This window comes from Dreissena polymorpha, chromosome 8 (genome assembly GCF_020536995.1).
Source record: "Dreissena polymorpha isolate Duluth1 chromosome 8, UMN_Dpol_1.0, whole genome shotgun sequence".
NCBI classification, from domain to species: Eukaryota; Metazoa; Mollusca; class Bivalvia; order Myida; family Dreissenidae; genus Dreissena; species Dreissena polymorpha.
In genome coordinates, this window is record NC_068362.1 from 93,369,481 (window position 1) to 93,388,536 (window position 19,056).

Genomic DNA, 19,056 nt, shown 5'->3' on the forward strand with positions numbered 1-19,056 from the left:
TACGATACCCACGCTATGTCGTCATCCCGATCAATTAGCCTCTGACACATTCCTCTCTTCAACTGCAGCAGGAAGTACAACATCAGCCATTCTTTGCTGCCAGTCAACAACACCCACTGCCACTGGAGAGACAAAGTAGTCTCTGAGACGATCTCTCTGATGTCTGGCATCCACAGACGCGATGTCCCCCCCCCTCGCATGTGGCTGTGGAACATCTTCCCATTGACGTCCATGTCTCCATGCCCCTGGTACGAAGTTGTGCTCTTCATCCTAGTGGTCCACCTCATTGGCTGCCATCACCACCGTATGCCTCAACAGATTGTGCAGCACCACAGCAGTCTCCACCAAATTTCTGACGTTCTCTACATTCTGTTCCAGTGTTCCCAGCAGGCACTTGAACCTGTTGGCCAGGATGACAAAGGCATTCTCCACCACTCTTCTACCCCTTGAGATCATGTGGTTGCAGATTCTCTGTGCATCTGTTATTCCTCTTCTACTGTATGGCTTCATCATGTAGCTCTTTAGGGCAAAAACATCATCACCCAGAATGAAGTATGGAATATCTGGCTCAGTTTCCTCAGGGAGAGGGCATGGTGGGGGCAGCCCCTATGGACCCATCTTCTAGGCATTCAAAGAGCTCAGAGTCTGTAAATATCTGGGAGTCAGACATGTGTCCTTTACCTCCCAGCTCAATTCAGATGAACTTGTATTCTGCATCTACAAGGGCCAGCATTGGTATGGAGAAGAACCCCTTGTAGTTGCGGTAGAAACTGCCTGTGTTTGCTTGCTTCGTGATGGCAATGTGCTTTCCATCAAAGGCACCAACCCTCCTAGATCAACAACATTCCATCTCTGTTCAAACTGCTGGGAAAGGTGTCTCCGTGCTTCAGTGGTTATAGGTGCGTTGAAAAACTCATCTTTATACAACTGTACAATGGCCATGCACACTTCTGGAATCAGCTCTGATATGGTGGAGATACCACATCTGAATCCATATGCCAGTGACCTGTAGTTGTCCCCAGTGGCCAGATGTCTCAAGGTGATTGTCAGCTTGATGCCAGCTGAGAGGGGGTGCTTGTAGCGTGGACGAACCGGCTTTCGAACCCCTTAATATAAGATGCAATCAAATAATAGTTTTTATTACAACAACAACGAAATAAACAATTCCTCCAAAAAAATATAATATTTAATACATACCTGAATTGATTTAAGTGTGCATATCCCAAATCATAACATTGAAATATACTATGTAGTTTCCATCACCCTTTCACAAAAAATCCAATATGGCCGTCATCTAAGAACACCAGCTTTTGAACTGTGTACACTAATACAGTATAGTTCATAACTTTTGGTCCAAAACAATAAAATTTGAAACAGTTAATAACTTTAAACATTTAACAACTTAAACAGATCATGTTTATACTGACGCTTTTATTCTTTAGTGCTTGATTGGCCATGACAAGGGCAGATGAATATGTCATTGCGCCGAATGACTCGCTCCTTGCAGCAATATATGAGATGTGTCCAATGTTTGCAGCCAGTGAGGTCACACTGTGCCCATTTCGTGATCACAAGGGACACACAATTTTTCAGTTTTTCAGGTTGAAACTGCTTGCAAACGCAGCACTTATCCTCGTCAGCAATATCAGAGTCAGAGTCATCTGAATATGAATCTGACTTAAGGTTTAAGTTTATGTGTGATGGACCAGGAACAGGTTCTGGAATGAGGTAACAACAGGATTGTTTGTTTTTTGTGAGCTGACAGACGTTTTACAGATTTTCAGGTTGGAATTATTTTTGCGCTTCTTGGGTGCTGGCGGTTCACATAAAGGCTGGGACTGTGCTTTGCTGAAAATTTACTGACATATGTATGATCGGGTAATTTCTTGCCCGGAAACAACACTACTTAGTGTTTTATTGATCGCCGTTTTATTATATTCTTTCTTTTTATCAATAACAGACTCTGCAGCCTTGAAATAGGAGTCAACGTCAGACTGTTCAGCAGCTGAGACAGGTGTAGGGTCTAAACCGACATATGGCTCGGAGGGCTTGAAGTTGTCAACAGGGACTGCTGTTCTGTCGAGAGGATATATACCAGCTTTCTGAAAAGACACTTTTAGATTGCTGTTAGAAAGTGCTTTGACATATGCATTTGAAGCCAGTGCAGCTACATTGAATTTAGTGATTTTGGAAGATGGGTTGTCCCTCACAAAATTTTGACACATGTTATCATAAATCTTTTGTAATGGACCAAGGCATCCAATATCCAAGGGTTGTAGGCAATGGCTTGTATGGGCAGGAAGCACAAACAAAAGCACATTATTCTATTGTGCCCATTCTAGTACAGAAACATTGATATGTGACTTGTGTCCATCAAATATCAATAGGATTGGCTGACTTGCATTTTGCCTTTGAATGTAGCGTACAAAATGGCGTTCCAAGTACTCAAGGAATATGGTAGAATTCGACCAACCACTTTTAGACATAGTGCCAGCAAAGCCAAGTGTTGAACCTTGAAACAAGTCTTCATTCATGCGCTGCCCCTTGAAAATAAAAAATGGTGGAATTTGTGTTCCTAGCGCATTGCCACCACCAATGATTGTGGTGATTACTGACCTTGATGAGGTTATGGCCGGGACACATGCCTTGCCACTGACAACATATGGGGGAGAGTGTTCAGTTTGTATACCTTTCTCATCAATGTTGTATACACATTCAGGCTTATTTAGTAGATTATTATTTTTGATGACAGTTTCTAGATTGTATTTCAGGCCAACGTCGTCTGAAACCATGAAACCACTTGACTGACAATGGGTTGTCATGGGTTCGCTTCTTCAAGAACACTGCATAGTCAGTTGCCTTGGCTACAACCTCAGTTATTGTGAAACCATACCCAAGGTTTGCCATATATTTAACATGGTCGACAAGTTTCGCTTCCTCTTCAGTGGAGAATAATGGACCCTGTCCTGCGGATCTACTCTGCCCTTCACTCTATCTCTTAGGGTGTTATGTGGTACACTGTACTGTCTAGCAGCAGTTTTTACTGGTGCACCAGTTTCCATTACCATTTTATATGCATTCATCACAGCTGATGGTGAGTATCCTTTGTGTTTTGATACTCTTTTTTGTGGAAACACCTGAAACATAATTAAATTGCTACCAGAAAAGAGGAGAGAAAAAAAGAAATGTTTCTCTAATGTCAATTTTTGCAAAGTGGATCAGCTATGTTGAACTTCACACTAACTTTACTGTGGTGTAACCTATCGCAATGTGATTTACCATGGTCACGTGACACTTGACGCAGACCATAATGTGGGTCATCTGTCAAAAAATTAAGTTAAAAATCATTATGTATCTGACTTTATATATATATATATATATATATATATATATATATATATATATATATATATATATATATATATATATATATATATATATATTTATTTTTATTTTTTTTTTAATTATATTAAAAATGATATTTTTGTTTAAAATTTGTGAAAATTTACCTGTTTATATCGCATTTTAACGATCGATAGCTACGGTCGTCTGGTTTGTAAACAAAAGCATCGGTACACACAGATTGATGACGCGTACACGCTCGCGCATGCGCGGTAAACGGAAAATAGAAAGAGGTTCGAAAGCTGGAGGGGTTCGAAAGATGGTAACTGTACGATAGTTAGTCTGCTGCACCTCAGGGTTTGATCTGGTGAAGTTGCTGAAAGCAGCAGCCAGCAGGGTCTTCTAATCTGAGTTGTGTGTCCAGGAGGCTAGTGTTATGACCATGTTGCTGTCTTCTTTCTTCAGTGAGCCATCGCCTGGTCCAGCAGCTTCTGATAAATGGTATTCTCCCTCCTGCTGGTAGATCAACCCCCCTTGTCTTTGCTGTTCTTCCTCCCTCTCATCCGCCTCAAGGACTAGGATATAGTTATACAACAGGGAGACAAACGCCATGTCTTCTTCAGATAGATCATGCTCTGGTACATCTGGAATTTCTGAATCATGTTGTTCTGTCATCGTGTTCTGGAGTCAAAGATGCAATGATTGTGTGGATCTGCTGCATCTTTAGGATCAAGAGCGGCATAAAAAAAATCGGCGATCTTTACATTTTCCAATACAAACAGAGCGTAAAATGCACACCAGAGCTTGATAGTCGTATCTGAGCCTGATTTAAAGCGTCATAATCGACTCAAAGCGTAATAAAGGGTAATAAAGTTTATCAAAGCGTGATTTCAAGCGTAACAAAGCCTGATCAAAGCGGTATAAAAGCGAGAGGAATCGTAACAAGCCGGGAAATATTTCGTCCCCATAGCGGCAACCTATTCGTATTAGAGCGTATCAAAGCTAATCAGCGCGTTAGAAATCGTGCTATTTTTGGAAAAGTGAACAAAAATGACGGCGCTTTGCTCGCTGATTTAAAGCGCGACATTCGCCGTTGGTGTGAAGTAACCATTACCACCGTACTATGTGACTGGCTAGATGTAATATCAATTTTATTCGCACGATAAAATCAACAACCACACAATTGCGCGAACACTCACATATACATAGGCATTTAATTAATAATTTCCCAGCTTCGTATAATAACATATAAGTCCATTGGAATTTAACTAAAGAAGTACCGTAATCAAGTTTTCTTAGACGAGTAATTGGTATTCAGAGAAAATATTTTTCAGATAAAATTCTAAATATTTAATGAGAAAAATAATTTACATAAAGAACGTGTAAATGAAATTAGCGTCAACAGAGACTTAAAATTATTTCGAAATGTCATATTGCGTGTTATAACTTCCAACGCTACGTCAATATTTTAATTCAATTATGCAAGTGCTTTCTTCGAGTAAAACACTGTTACTTCAAAATTCCAAAAAGAACGCCAGTTTTAGTGATAAATCACACAGGATTTCGCCATGTGACTTGATAAAACGTTTAATGCTCCGACGAGTTTATAAAGGTGTTTTATGTTGTGTATGTCGATATTAATATTGTCAAGAATGGTAAGAAATTGACAATGATTTTGACAACCTTGTGTATTTACAATTCAATCTCTCTCTCTCTATTACATTGATTTTTTTTCAAAACCGTTTTTTTAGAATCAAGAAAAGATGCAGTTTACTAATATGTATTAATATTTTCAAACATTCAATTTTTAAGTAATGTAACATTAGCCGTAATGTTCATTTATCAATAGGGCTATTTATCTATATGTTTTGTGAGTAGTACGTACTTTACATAGGCAACACACAATTACTATTAGTATGACATATATGTTTACTTCTTTACAGCATTTTCGAAGAGAAATATGTTCACATTATAACTATATATTTACTTTAATTCACAGATTATTCGACGAGATATGTATTATGCGACTGTTTATGGGCAACAACTTTTATTTCATGAACATCAAGCGAGTTGTAAATAATTATCCCAGCTCTTGCAAACAAAAGTCGGATTCGTTCGTTATGATGTCAAACTGCATCCACATATTGATTTGTATGGTCCACATATTAGAGCTTTGTTTCAGATACAAGTAGGCTAATACCAACTTGAATTCTCCTTTTGCATATTATATATGTGTATCAAACGTTAAGGAACGCATCCAGTTAATTGGGCTTATAATTATTTCGTTAAAATTTCCATGTACAGAGATAACTAATAAATCGATTAATGATCGAAGTTAACCAATACGTCCACGTAACCAACACGCACTTTTACTATAATACAAGAAAACGTCATGGAAATCACTGACAACGACACGCTAATTCACAAATAATAGAAAGCATTCGCATCAGGCGAGTTCTTCTAAAACCATTATTGTTGTTAACGACCGACACGTCTTCGAAAATTCAGTGACTGTAAAAATAGTCGATCGTCGCTTTAAATATGTCTTTTCTACTCGACCTTAAAATACTTTGGCTTGATATCAACGTATTATCATCAGCTTAAAAACTAAATTTCATCATCATAATCATCATCAATCCCTTGACCGGTTTGGCCGTTGTGTGTGTGGGGGGGGGGATTAGAAACGATAATATAAAAATCCTCCTCCAGTCAGGTATGTTGTGTGCTGCGAGAGTAACTAAACCACGGGAAGGGATGTCCACTTTTTAAAAATGTCCACCCAGCTTTTCTTCTGACAGTCTCGACGTCGACCTCCCTCTAGAGTGCCCTGGAGAGCAGTCTTGCAAATAGAGTCTTGCCTGGTGACGTGTCAAAACCAAGCTAGCTTTTGTCGTTTAACGGTCGCCATTAGGGGCTTTTGTGGACCAACAAGTATGTCACCACTTGACACGCTTCGTTAAGATGTCTCAAGATTTGCTACGAAATGGCATGAAGATCTGACACGAGGTCAGACGCTGTCATCAAAATCTGACACGCTTTGTTACGCTTTGTTACGTTTTTTATGAAAGACTCTCCCGCTTTCCCAAGAATTGAGGCGCTTTGATCTAGGATTGACACGCTTTGTTAGGCTTTGTTACACTCGGCAAGTTTCCTCACGCTCTCTCATGCTCTTTCACGATCTCCTACGATACTCACGCTATGTCGTCATCCCGATCAATTAGACTCTGACCTATTCCTCTCTTCAACTGCAGCAGAAAGTACAACACCAGCCATTATTTGCTGCCAGTCAACAACACCCACTGCCACTGGAGAGACAAAGTAGTCTCTGAGACGATCTCTCTGATGTCTGGCATCCACAGTCGCGATGTTCCCCCCTCGCATGTGGCTGTGAAACATCTTCCCAGTGATGTCCATGTATCCAGGCCCCTGGTACGAAGTTGTGCTCTTCATCCTAGTGGTCCATCTCATTGGCTGCCATCACCACCGTATGCCTCAACAGATTATGCAGCACCACAGCAGTCTCCACCAAATTTCTGACGTTCTCTACCTTCTGTTCCAGTGTTCCCAGCAGGCACCTGAACCCGTTGGCCAGGATACCAAAGGCATTCTCCGCCACTCTTCTACCCCTTGAGATCCTGTGGTTGCAAATTCTCTGTTCATCTGTTATCCCTCTTCTACTGTATGGCTTTATCATGTAGCTCTTCATGGCTAAAGCATCATCACCCAGAATGAAGTATGGAATATCTGGCTCAGTTTCCTCAGGGAGAGGGCATGATTTTTTTTTATTTAATATAATACATACAATGTATACATGTGTATGATCATACAACATAGTGATTGTACAAAGCAATAAAGTTCAGACATGTTATACAAGATATGCTAATATATATATTTTTTAAAGAGAAAAGAAAAGTACAACAGAAGAATAGTTATGAAAAATGATGAGTTGTATAAAGTCGGAAGAAAGCATACTGCACTTGTGTGTTTTGTTGTATATTCACATTGATCTTATAAGATTGAAAAAAAAATATACAAAAATATTTTAGAAAGATAAACTAACATTAGAGTGAAATGTATATAAGTGGACAAACATTATGAGAATTTAATCCGATTCCATTTTTGTTCAAAGATTTGTAATGTGTTATTACTGAGGGCTATTTCTTTCTCAATCTGGATTTTTAGTTTAAGACTATGGACAAAACAATTAAAATTTGGTACTTGTTTTTTTGTACTTCATGTTAAAGATAAAATATTTCATCAATATAAGAATAAAATTCACAATATTATTACAGTCTATTGATTTCAATGAGTAGATTCCGAAACTTACATTTAAGAATGATAGTTTAACGTTAAGTTGTTGTTGTTCAAGAAAAGATACTAATTGTTTCCAAATAGGCTGGATGTGTTTTTACTCCCAAAAAAGATGTTCTATAGTTTCGATGTTTTCACCGCAGAAGTCACACAGATTTGAGTGAGATAATTTGCATTTAAAGAGATATTTATTTGTAGCTATAATTCTATGGATGCATTTATTTTAAATTTCTCAGTGTGCTTTCAATAGTTGCTTTATATGGCATGGTAAATATGTGTTTCCAATTAAGTTCATGTTCTCCGAAAAGGACTTGCCATTTATTATGGGTTTTGGAGATTTCTGTAGGGTTTTTAATTTGTAGTGTGTAAAATATTTTATTCGTTTTGTTTTTTCTTCCAAGTATGTTTTCTACGAATGTTGTTTGAGTACATGGTGTATTATTTGTATTGATTTCAGATTTAATATGTATGGGTATGCTTTTGATTAGTGTGTAGTACTTCAGAAAATTTTTGAAGGTATTCCGTATATGTAGCATATATCATCAAAAGAGTAGAAATCCTTAATTCTGTAGTCATATAATTGGTCGACATAGTTAATGCTTCGTTCAAACCAATCTTTATAGAAAAACGTCTTATTGTTTGAAGTTATGTTTTTATTGTTTCATAAAATAGTTTTACTGCTGGTTTGGGTTTCTAGGTTATGAGTGACATCACTCCATGCTGATAGAACATCAGACAGAAATATGTTTTCGTTTGCAATTTCATGTAAGATAGTATTGCTGATGTTACATTCAAAGAGTGAGGAGTCACCATATTTTTTAGGATTTTCTGGTAGAATAATTTCCATTTACTCGTATTGGTATAATCTAGGTATCTTTTAACCCAGCTGCATTTGATTGCATTCAAGAATGAGTCAATGTTCGTTAATTGGATACCTCCATTTTCTGCAGATTGAATTAACTGAGTTCGTTTTATTTTATCAGGCTTACCGTCCCATATGAAATTAAATATTGCTGATTTTATATCGTTAATAACATCATTTGGTGGATTTGGGAGAACTGTTAATACATAAATTAATAGAGGGCATGATGGGGGCAGCCCTATGGACCCATCTTCTAGGCATTCAAAGAGCTCAGAGTCTGTAAATATCTCGGAGTCAGACATGTGTCCTTAACTTCCCAGCTCAATCCAGATGAACTTGTATTCTGCATCTACAAGGGCCAGCATTGGTATGGAGAAGAACCCCTTGTAGTTGCGGTAGAAACTGCCTGTGTTTGCTTGCTTCTTGATGGCAATGTGCTTTCCATCAAAGGTACCAAATGAATGGGGGACATTCCACCTCTGTTCAAACTGATGGGAAAGGTGTCTCCGTGCTTCAGTGGTTATAGGTGCGTTGAAAACCTCATCTTTATACAACTGTACAGTGGCTGTGCACACTTCTGGAATCCGCTCTGATATGGTGGAGATACCACATCTGAATCCATATGCCAGTGATCTGTAGTTGTCCCCAGTGGCCAGATGTCTCAAGGTGATTGACAGCTTGGTACCAGCTGAGAGGGGGTGCCTGTTGTTAGTCTGCTGCACCTCAGGGTTTAATCTGGTAAAGTTGCTGAAAGCAGTAGCCAGCAGGGTCTTCTAATCTGAGTTGTGTGTCCAGGAAGCAAGTGAAATGACCATGTTGCTGTCTTCTTTCTTCAGTGAGCCATGGCCTGGTCCAGCAGCTTCTGATAAATGGTCTTCTCCCTCATGCTGGTAGGTCAACCTCCCCTTGTCTTTGCTGTTCTTCCTTCCTCTCATCCGCCTCAAGGGCTAGGATATAGTCATACAACAGGGAGACAAGCGTCATGTCTTCGACGTCGACCTCCCTCTAGCGTGCCCTGAAGAGCAGTCTTACAAATAGAGTCTTGCCTGGTGACGTGTCCAAACCAAGCTAGCTTTCGTCGTTTAACGGTTGCCATTAGGGGCTCTTGTGGACCAACAAGTCTTGCAGTCATATTCCGGACGTACTCGTTGGTATTGTGCTCCGTATAAGAGATGCGGATCAGTCTTCGGAGACATTTATGTTCAAATAACTGTATCATGCGTTCTGTTTCCGCGTAAAGCTTCAAGTTCTCGCAGCCGTAGAGTAAGATGGAGACTACGAGGAACTTGTACAGCCTGTAATTTGTGGAGATCTGATGGAACTGCGTATCCACAAACTGCTCAGTCTGGCCATAGCTGCGGTCGCCATGGCAATCCTTATTCGGTCCCCAGCGGCATTGACACCATCTTTTGACAAGGTTGCGCAAAAGTATTTGAAGCTGGTCACTTCTTTTAGCTTCTCGCCGTTCATGGTGATATCTGCACTGGTGTTGGTCGTGCTGTTCAACATGATCTTCGACATCTCCGTGCTGACTTCCATCCCGTATTCTCCTGCTCTTTCATAAAGTGTGTTGGTGACACCTTGAACCTCACTGCTAATGCCACTCATGAGGTGGTGTGGTCATGGAGAGTCACCTGTATTATGTTCATAAGGAAAAAGGTTGAACAGAGTCACCTGCATTATGTTCTCAAGGAAAAGGTTGAACAGAGCGAGAGGGACAGCAGACATCATGCCACACGCGGTCGAAAGCATTCTTAAAGTAAATGAAGTTGTGGAAGAGCTCACGTTGGTTTTGCATGTGTTTCTCAATGATAATTCAGCAGTTGAAGATATGTTCCACTGTGTTCCGCCCAGCTTTGAATCCAGCCTGCTCTTCGGCCATCAGTTCATCAGCCTTACTTTTCAATAGATTGGGAATGACGCGTAGCATGACTTTGCTCGGATGACTGATGAGGCTTATAGTGCGGTAATTCTCGCTAACTGTACAGTTTTTTATTCACGTCAGTATGATATTAATAAGCAACGATGGACACCATGCGATCGCAAACTAAGTGAATTGTTCTTATATATTAAAAACAAAAATAATGGCATGATTTACTCGCAATATTCTGGAAGCAAAATTGGACATCCAGTTGTTCTTCTCATTTATAAACTTAACAAAAATGCTTTTTTAACTGCAATACGTAAAATAATGGAAACAAATAAATACAGTGTGTTATGTTAAATGAGCTGGCAGAGGCAATAGAATATTTAATATTAAACAATGCATATTTATGAGACTTGAAACAATTACGCAACACTTATTCTGTAATTGTACACATACATTGAACAAAACTAACTTAATTTAAACATAACTTAATAATATTCCTCTCTTCGAAATTATCAAACTTAGGTATTTCATTAAGAATCGCTACGGATTTCGCAACTTTTATGTGAACGAAAAAGTAATCGTATACTCATTGTAAACAAATATGATGTTATATTTATTTAAAAAAACGTTATAAACGTTATTAAAAGAAAGTATTTTAATAAACACGTCATATGTTTAAAAAAAACAAGATCGCGTTGAAATTATTAATAAGATGGTATGCTTTAAACAAAATACAAGGGGTCCGAGATGATCGGTAATGCGACTTCTGTGATCGCAGAAAATGTGCTCAATTCAATCGGCGCTCAATATTGACGCTGCATAAACTATCGACAAAAATATGTATCAATAGTAAGCATCGGCAGCTGCACCAAATAAAAATAGATCATTATGCATTTATCGTCAAAATAATGTGTACAGTGTAACAACGTGTCCAACATGTGAACGAGAATTATGTAATGTTTTGTTTGGTTATAAGGCATGCCAGTACGTAAGTTGATATTAACTATTACATTCAAACAGGATAATACCAGTTAATTGATGCATAGTCTGCCATACCATGGCCCGTGTACTGCGTTCCCGAATGGATGAGTTCGTCTAAATCGGGCTGTTATTGACGACCGATACAATTTTCACAGACAGTTATGTCTGACATGGTACATCATTTACATATTGGTTTAATATATATGGACACTTTTTGACCTAATGACCTAGATTTGGGATGCACCTGATGATGACCCAGATTCTAAATTGACCACCATATTGTTGAGACAAAAGTGCGATGGGCTCTCATGCGCTTACCAGTGGCCCGAAGAAACTTAATAATTCTGAGAAGTCGAGTTGAGAAGAATAAAAGTACTTTTTGAAACGTGAATATTTAATTTCTGTGCATGTTTTTGAGGCATACTTTTGTTTGTCTAAACTAATTCAAACAATAATAACTAATTATTAATAGGGTACAACTCTACTGGAACAAGCCAGATTTGCTGGTTTTCTCTCCTGCAAAATATGTCGTCAAAAAAGGTCCACAAGGTTAAAAGAGGGATTGCAGTTAATTTACAAGACATACCCTTTAAATTTGATGGAAGAAGCAAATAATTTGATGGAAGGAGCGAATAAGATAAAACGGTGTTTATTGTTTTACTGTGTTTACCACTACAGGTTATTGGCGTAAGGCTATGATATTAATTAGTAAAAACATCATTTTGAATAAAAAAAAATATAAAATTATATTGAAAACTCAACTTCTCTGAAATTTTTTTTTCACTATATATATATTTGATAGTGATTTTTTTTCCCCAAAAAAGTAGATTTTTCGTTTTAATTTGATTATTTTTCATTCAAAATGATGTTGTTACTTATTAATATCATAGCAACACAGTCACCACCTTTGTTTACCAGTATGTGATTTTCTGGAAAAAAAATATAAATAAATTGAGGTTATGAAACTTTTTCGAGTATCTCACTTTTTTATGAATCCATTAACGGTATCATCCTCAACTTCAACATGACACTATCATGGTATCTCTTGTTGTAAGCATCTTTAGAAAGAAGCAACTTCAACCAGTGTTATAAGGTTGTACTTAAGCCAAAATTAAAAGCTAAACTATATCAAACTATATCATTTTCGACCTCAATTGCGATATCATTAAAACAAAAAAATTGAGCAAATTTCATGAACATAGGAAAACATGACACTTGAGAGAGTTTACTAGGTTTTGATATAGCTTTAATAAGGAACACTCTCCCGCCCCCTAGCGGCCATTTCATTCGACAGACTGAAACCATTTTTTACCTCGGCCCAGATATATTACAACTAATTTTCTAAGCAAGTTTCATGAGGTTTGAACAAAAATGGGACTTCAGTGTTGCCAATGTTTCACTCTATCCATATGATATCATGAAACTGCCCTCATGACCATGTATGTCAACGGATTGCAACAATGTTTGTACTCAGTCCAGATATCATTAGAACAAATGTCCCCACCAAGTTTCTTGAAACTTTGTACCATGCTGCAATTATTGCAAGATATATTGATATATACATTGTACAAACATATTCTAGAGACAAAAGCGTTTGTTTCCCATGTCATGCCAAATTGAGTTTCTAAAAGAAGTATCAAAATGACTGAATGGCCCATATTCCCAACACAATTCTTTGACTTAAGTCTAAAATAAGGAAAATTGGCATTTATAACCACCTGCATTTATATATTTTTTCCTGTACATGTATAACATTGTTTGCATGGGATATTCAAGTGGAAACATGTATGTACATATTCAAACGCTGAACATATTTGTATTACTTCTAAGTCGAGTGTTTATTCTTAAGTATAAGTTGTGAATCCTACCCCAGCAAATAAACTTAACAAGTTTGAATGTATAGTAAAAAGCATGTTAAATTATTATATATGTTAACTACTTTAGTGTAATGCCTTCGTTTGTAAATATAAACAAGAGGATAAGGAATGATCCTGCATAAAAGAAACAAGAGCTGTCTCCATAGGATGACATATGCCCCCAACAAACGCTTTGATAGAAGTTATGAACATTTTTCGAAACCTAAACGCATTTTTCGAGACCTAAATGCGGACCCTAAGTTAAAGGTCAAAGGGGTCAAAATTTGTGTGCGTATGGAAAGGCCTTGTCCATATACACATGTATACCAAATATGAATGTTACATCTGAAGCGACATAGAAGTTATGAGCATTTTTCAAAACCTAAACGCAAAGTGTGACGGACAGACAGACAGTGCGATCACTATTTGCCCTCCTTCAGGGGCATAAAAATATGAAATTCAGATATATATTTCCCCATGTATTAAACATAAAAGACCATACACTTCACATGAGTGCTCATTTTTTATTTGTGTAAATAAAACGGTTTACAAACATATAGTGTAAGTTTTCAAATAAATATATTATCATAAGCAACAGAAATGTAAATATATTGCAAAACAATTGAATAGAAAAAATTAAAATACATGTATAAAGAACAAAATAAATATTAATATAAAGAAAGATCATCGGGGTGTATAATCACAGGTTACACATAAACATAAGAACAAGCGATGTGTTTGTCAGAAACACAATGCCCCCTACTGCGCCGCTTTTAATATTATTTTTTTGACCATGAAGGATGACCTTGACATTGAATCTTTCACCACTTAAAATGTGCAGCTCCATGAGATACACATGCATGCCAAATATCAAGTTGCTATCATCAATATTGCAAAAGTTATGACCAATGTGAAAGTTTTGGTTAAAGTTTTGGACATACACACAATGACAGACACACACATACAATGACAGACAGGCCAAAAACAATATACCCCCGATCATTCGATCCAGGGGCATAAAAAACATGACATTGAGTAGCATTAACAGACCAGCCTCCCAATGTTGCAAGACAGCACTTCCTCTCCTTTACGTCCAACAAAGGTCACTGTCAAGGTCAAAGAGGATATAAGCAGTATGGGTAGACAGTATAGTTTAAAGCAACAATAGTTTTAATATATAATATGTGTTGTAAATAGTGATGGTTTTGCGAATACAACAATTAAATCTTGTTACCTCATATAAAATGACAATACAAGGCACTGGATACTGACATTGCAATTTCCAGGCAATAATCCAACAATAAAGCATCATTGGCATTCATTGTGAGGTAAGTCATAATGATAATTATTTTGTGTAAAAATTACCAAAATAACAAATAAAATCTAATGCCTGTTACGCTTATACATGTACGTGTATAGAAATTCACACAAACACTTAATGTGTAATTCGTACACTCCAATCGCATTACCTCACATTGGCTTAGGCATAATGTCTTCATATATATATCATTTTATAGATTAGATTTTATTGGTTAAATATCTTGTGTTGACACAAAAAGGTGTGTTTAAATATTGCCAATCAAATAAATCTATCACAATATGTAAACTATAAATTTAAACTGGCCTTGCATATGTTGATAGAAACAAATGCTGTCATAAACATTAGGTTACACAATATGTCAACTAACATACCATTGCCAGTAACCTAGCTAAATAAGGTATATTTCAAGCTAGACAAAGGTAAATAATCCGACAATCGTACATCTAACAACTGACAGACCTTTTACACAGGGTGAAAACACACTGTACTCGTAAACTTGACAGTAGATAGTATGAACTGACAGACCTTGTACACAGGGTGAAAACACACTGTACACGTAAACTTGACAGTAGATAGTATGAACTGACAGACCTTGTATACAGAGTGAAAACACACTGTACTCGTAAACTTGACAGTAGATAGTATGAACTGACAGACCTTGTATACAGGGTGAACACACACTGTACTCGTAAACTTTACAGTAGATAGTATAAACTGACAGACCTTGTATACAGGGTGAAAACACACTGTACTTGTAAACTTGACAGTAGATAGTATGAACTGACAGACCTTGTATACAGGGTGAAAACACACTGTACTCGTTAACTTGACAGTAGATAGTATGAACCCTTGTACACAGGATGAACACACACTGTACTCGTAAACTTGACTGGCCTTGTATACTGGGTGAACACACACTGTACTCTTAAACTTGACAGTATATAGTATGAACTGACAGACCTTGTACACAGGGTGAACAGACACTGTACTCGTAAACTTGACAGTAGATAGTAGGGACTGACAGACCTTGTACACAGGGTGAACACACACTGTACTCGTAAACTTGACAGTAGATAGTATGAACTGACAGACCTTGTATACAGGGTGAACACACACTGTACTCGTAAACTTGAAAGTAGATGGTATGAACTGACAGACCTTGTATACAGGGTGAACACACACTGTACTCGTAAACTTGACAGTAGATAGTATGAACTGACAGACCTTGTACACAGGGTGAACACACACTGTACTCGTAAACTTGACAGTAGATAGTATGAACTGACAGACCTTGTATACAGGGTGAACACACACTGTACTCGTAAACTTGACAGAAGATGGTATGAACTGACAGACCTTGTATACAGGGTGAACACACACTGTACTCGTAAACTTGACAGTAGATGGTATGAACTGACAGACCTTGTATACAGGGTGAACACACACTGTACTCGTAAACTTGACAGTAGATGGTATGAACTGACAGACCTTGTATACAGGGTGAACACACACTGTACTCGTAAACTTGACAGTAGATGGTATGAACCGCACTCTGGGAAACTACGGCTTGATGCGGGCTTTAAGTATGGTAAATTAAATAATGATTAGCCTATCCCTTAACCTAACCATTTTATGGATGGGTTTAATGAAAGTATAGTCTAGTCGGAAAGTGTCATCTCTGATGAGCCAATGCAGAATTCTTTATGCCATACTTAATGTACATGCATTAGGCCATATTGTCCAATAGAACTGCTCTGGTTATACGGAGATCATTTCAAAAGAAGATATAAAACTTATTACTGCACCTTAACACCAGCAAGATGTAAATTATGGACAGAAAAACTAAACAAACAGCGCACATGACCACAGCAAACTACTAACAGAGAAAACATGGAGCCAGTATCTCAAGAAATACAACTAATTTTTATTGTATTTTACTTCTAGTAAGCATTGAATATACCATTCACATGTCAAACATTATTTCTTATATACAATGTCGTGTTCAACACATAAAACATGCAATATTTTATTTTATCATATTTTGTATTAGGACACAATGTTCAATGAATCTTCATATCATTTTTAGCAAAGATTCTGGTTCAAATAACTGCAAAACTAAACAGTATGTCAGATCAAAGATTCAGATAATGTTAAACACATGTACACTGTCACATTTAAATATATGCTCAGGTAGAATTAATAATATCACATCCTCAACTTAAAATAGTGTACTTTGTCTGCAAAATGTTAGCAATGTTGAGAATTGTTTAAATACCATGCGAATGCATATGGACTGAGTATTAACAATAAAATACACATTCAGTAGACAATATTTGTGCAACAATAAACAAGGAAATGACATCAGTACAACTACTAAGCCTTTTAACCGAATATCAACAGGCTAAGTTGAGTAGAAGAACGAATAAGCCACATGAGAAACAAGAAATGTGTTTGTCAGAAATGTCCCCTTCTGTGCCGCTTTGATTTTTTTTATCATTTGGCAGGTTCAGATAATTATCTCCCTTTAAAGCTTATTACTTCCCTTGGATTTGTTTTTTTGACCTTTGACCTTGAAGGATGACCTTGACCTTGACCTTTCACCACGCAAAATGTGCAGCTCCATGAGATAAGCATGCATGCCAAATATAAAGTTGCTATCTTCAATATTGCAAAAGTTATGGCAAAATGTTAAAGTTGAAGCAAACAAACAAACAAACCAACCAACAGACAGACAGGGCAAAAACAATATGTCCCCCACTATAGTGGTGGGGGACATAAAAATTAGCCTTGTTCTAAAAAAACAGGCTTAAGGCCTGTGCATAAAGAGTGGTCCATGGTTAGCCTGTGCAGCCTCACTGTGTCTACACTGGATTTTCAGTGAGAAGAGTTTTCCTTAAAATGAAATCTGCCCTTCAAGCAGAAAGTCTCGTCCCTAATGAGCCTGCAGACTTCACAGGCTAGCTTTGATTACACATTATGCTTTGAGCCCAGTTTTCTCAGAACAAGGCTTGAATGATGAATGTTTAGGTCAGCCTCCTACACTGCTTGAACTTGTATTCTTTAATATGTAAGGAAGTGCATGTTTCTTACTGATTATAATCACTTAGTAGGCAAATTATTATCAGAAAAATATGGACAAAATAATAATATTTTAACACAAAAGAAAATCTGTGAAAAATTTTGTCCACAAAATATTTATTCTCATTAAAGTATTAACATGTCACGGGCATCATGATTTTTAACATTAAAAAAAAAGACTTACATGAATATCAATGTACATATGAAAAATTATTTTAATGTTTATACCTCTTTCCTAACTATTTTTTATAAACTCTCCGAGAAGGTAAAACACTACACAATATTCAATCTGCTTAAATATTTTTTTTTTTAAGTGTTTTATTCCGAAATAAAACCCCAAAATATATATTCTACATGATTTCACATGACTTGCTGGCTTTACCAGGACCATTAGCAGGTGAAAGATTGGAGAAAGTCTGAGCCAACGCCTGCATTTGTGTTGGAAGGTGTAGTGGACGGGGTTTTCCTGCCAGAGTTTCGAGGGTGGTGTGGTTGGGTTGGAGGATCGCCAGGTCTGATATTCCTTTGGGAATGTACGCAATCACAGTGGCTCCAGACGAGATGTCAACGGCTTGGACCTGGGTCAGATTGAGGAAAAAGATGGGTTTTTTAGACAGTTTTTTATCAAGAGAACATTATTTTCCATTACAGCAGCAGCATCTCATAATAATTTACTATTTAATTTGCCTGTATGAAGCCTGTATGATGCCTGTATGAAACCTGTATGAAGCCTGTATGAAACCTGTATGAAACCTGTATGAAACCTGTATGAAACTGGTATGAAACCTGTATGAAGCCTGTATGAAACCTGTATGAAACCTGTAAGAAGCCTGTATGAAACCTGTATGCAGCCTTTATGAAACATGTATGAAACCATTATGAAGCCTGTATTAAACCTGTATGAAATCTAATGAAGCCTGTATGAAGCCTATATGAAGCCTGTATGAAACCTGTATGAAGCCTGAATGAAACCTGTATGAAGCCTTATGAAACCTGTATACATCCTATAAGAAGCCTGTATGAAGCCTATATGAAACCTGTATGAAGTCTGTATGAAACCTGTATGAAGCCTGTGTGAAGCCTGTATGAAAGCTGTATGAAACCTGTATGAAACCTGTATGAAGCCTGTATGAAACCTGCATTAAGCCTGTATGAAACTTGTATGAAACCTGTATGAAGCATGTATGAAACCTGTATGAAGCCTGTATGAAACCTGTATGAAGCCTGTATGAAACCTGCCTTAAGCCTGTATGAAACCTGTATGAAGCCTGTATGAAGCCTGTATGAAACCTGATGAAACCTGTATTAAGCCTGTATGAAACCTGTATGAAGCCTCTATTAAACCTGTATGATGCCTGTATGAAACCTGTATGAAACCTGTATGAAGCATGTATAAAACCTGTATAAAGCTTTATGAAACCTGTATGAAGCCTGT

At 37.4% G+C, this 19,056-nt stretch overlaps 3 protein-coding genes across 3 annotated transcripts in view; all 3 read right to left on the reverse strand.

The window, feature by feature from the left end:
- Positions 1-8,823: 8,823 nt before the first annotated feature.
- LOC127840738 (uncharacterized) lies at positions 8,824-9,647 on the reverse strand. The gene is made up of 2 exons (XM_052369154.1): positions 9,562-9,647; positions 8,824-9,262 (listed from the first exon to the last, which is right to left on the reverse strand). Exons 1-2 carry the CDS (start codon positions 9,645-9,647, stop codon positions 8,824-8,826), a joined length of 525 nt encoding a protein of 174 aa, XP_052225114.1.
- Positions 9,648-13,744: 4,097 nt separating this feature from the next.
- On the reverse strand, positions 13,745-16,521 carry LOC127840739 (uncharacterized). The gene is made up of 3 exons (XM_052369155.1): positions 16,511-16,521; positions 15,267-16,095; positions 13,745-15,134 (listed from the first exon to the last, which is right to left on the reverse strand). Exons 1-3 carry the CDS (start codon positions 16,519-16,521, stop codon positions 15,006-15,008), a joined length of 969 nt encoding a protein of 322 aa, XP_052225115.1. The 3' UTR covers positions 13,745-15,005.
- The window catches only part of LOC127840741 (NACHT domain- and WD repeat-containing protein 1-like), a 54,193-nt gene continuing 51,220 nt past the window's right edge, over positions 16,084-19,056 (reverse strand). The window contains exon 25 of the mRNA XM_052369156.1: positions 16,084-18,199. Coding sequence (XP_052225116.1) covers positions 17,972-18,199 — 228 coding nt within the window. The 3' untranslated portion in view covers positions 16,084-17,971. The remainder of the gene's footprint in view (positions 18,200-19,056) is intronic.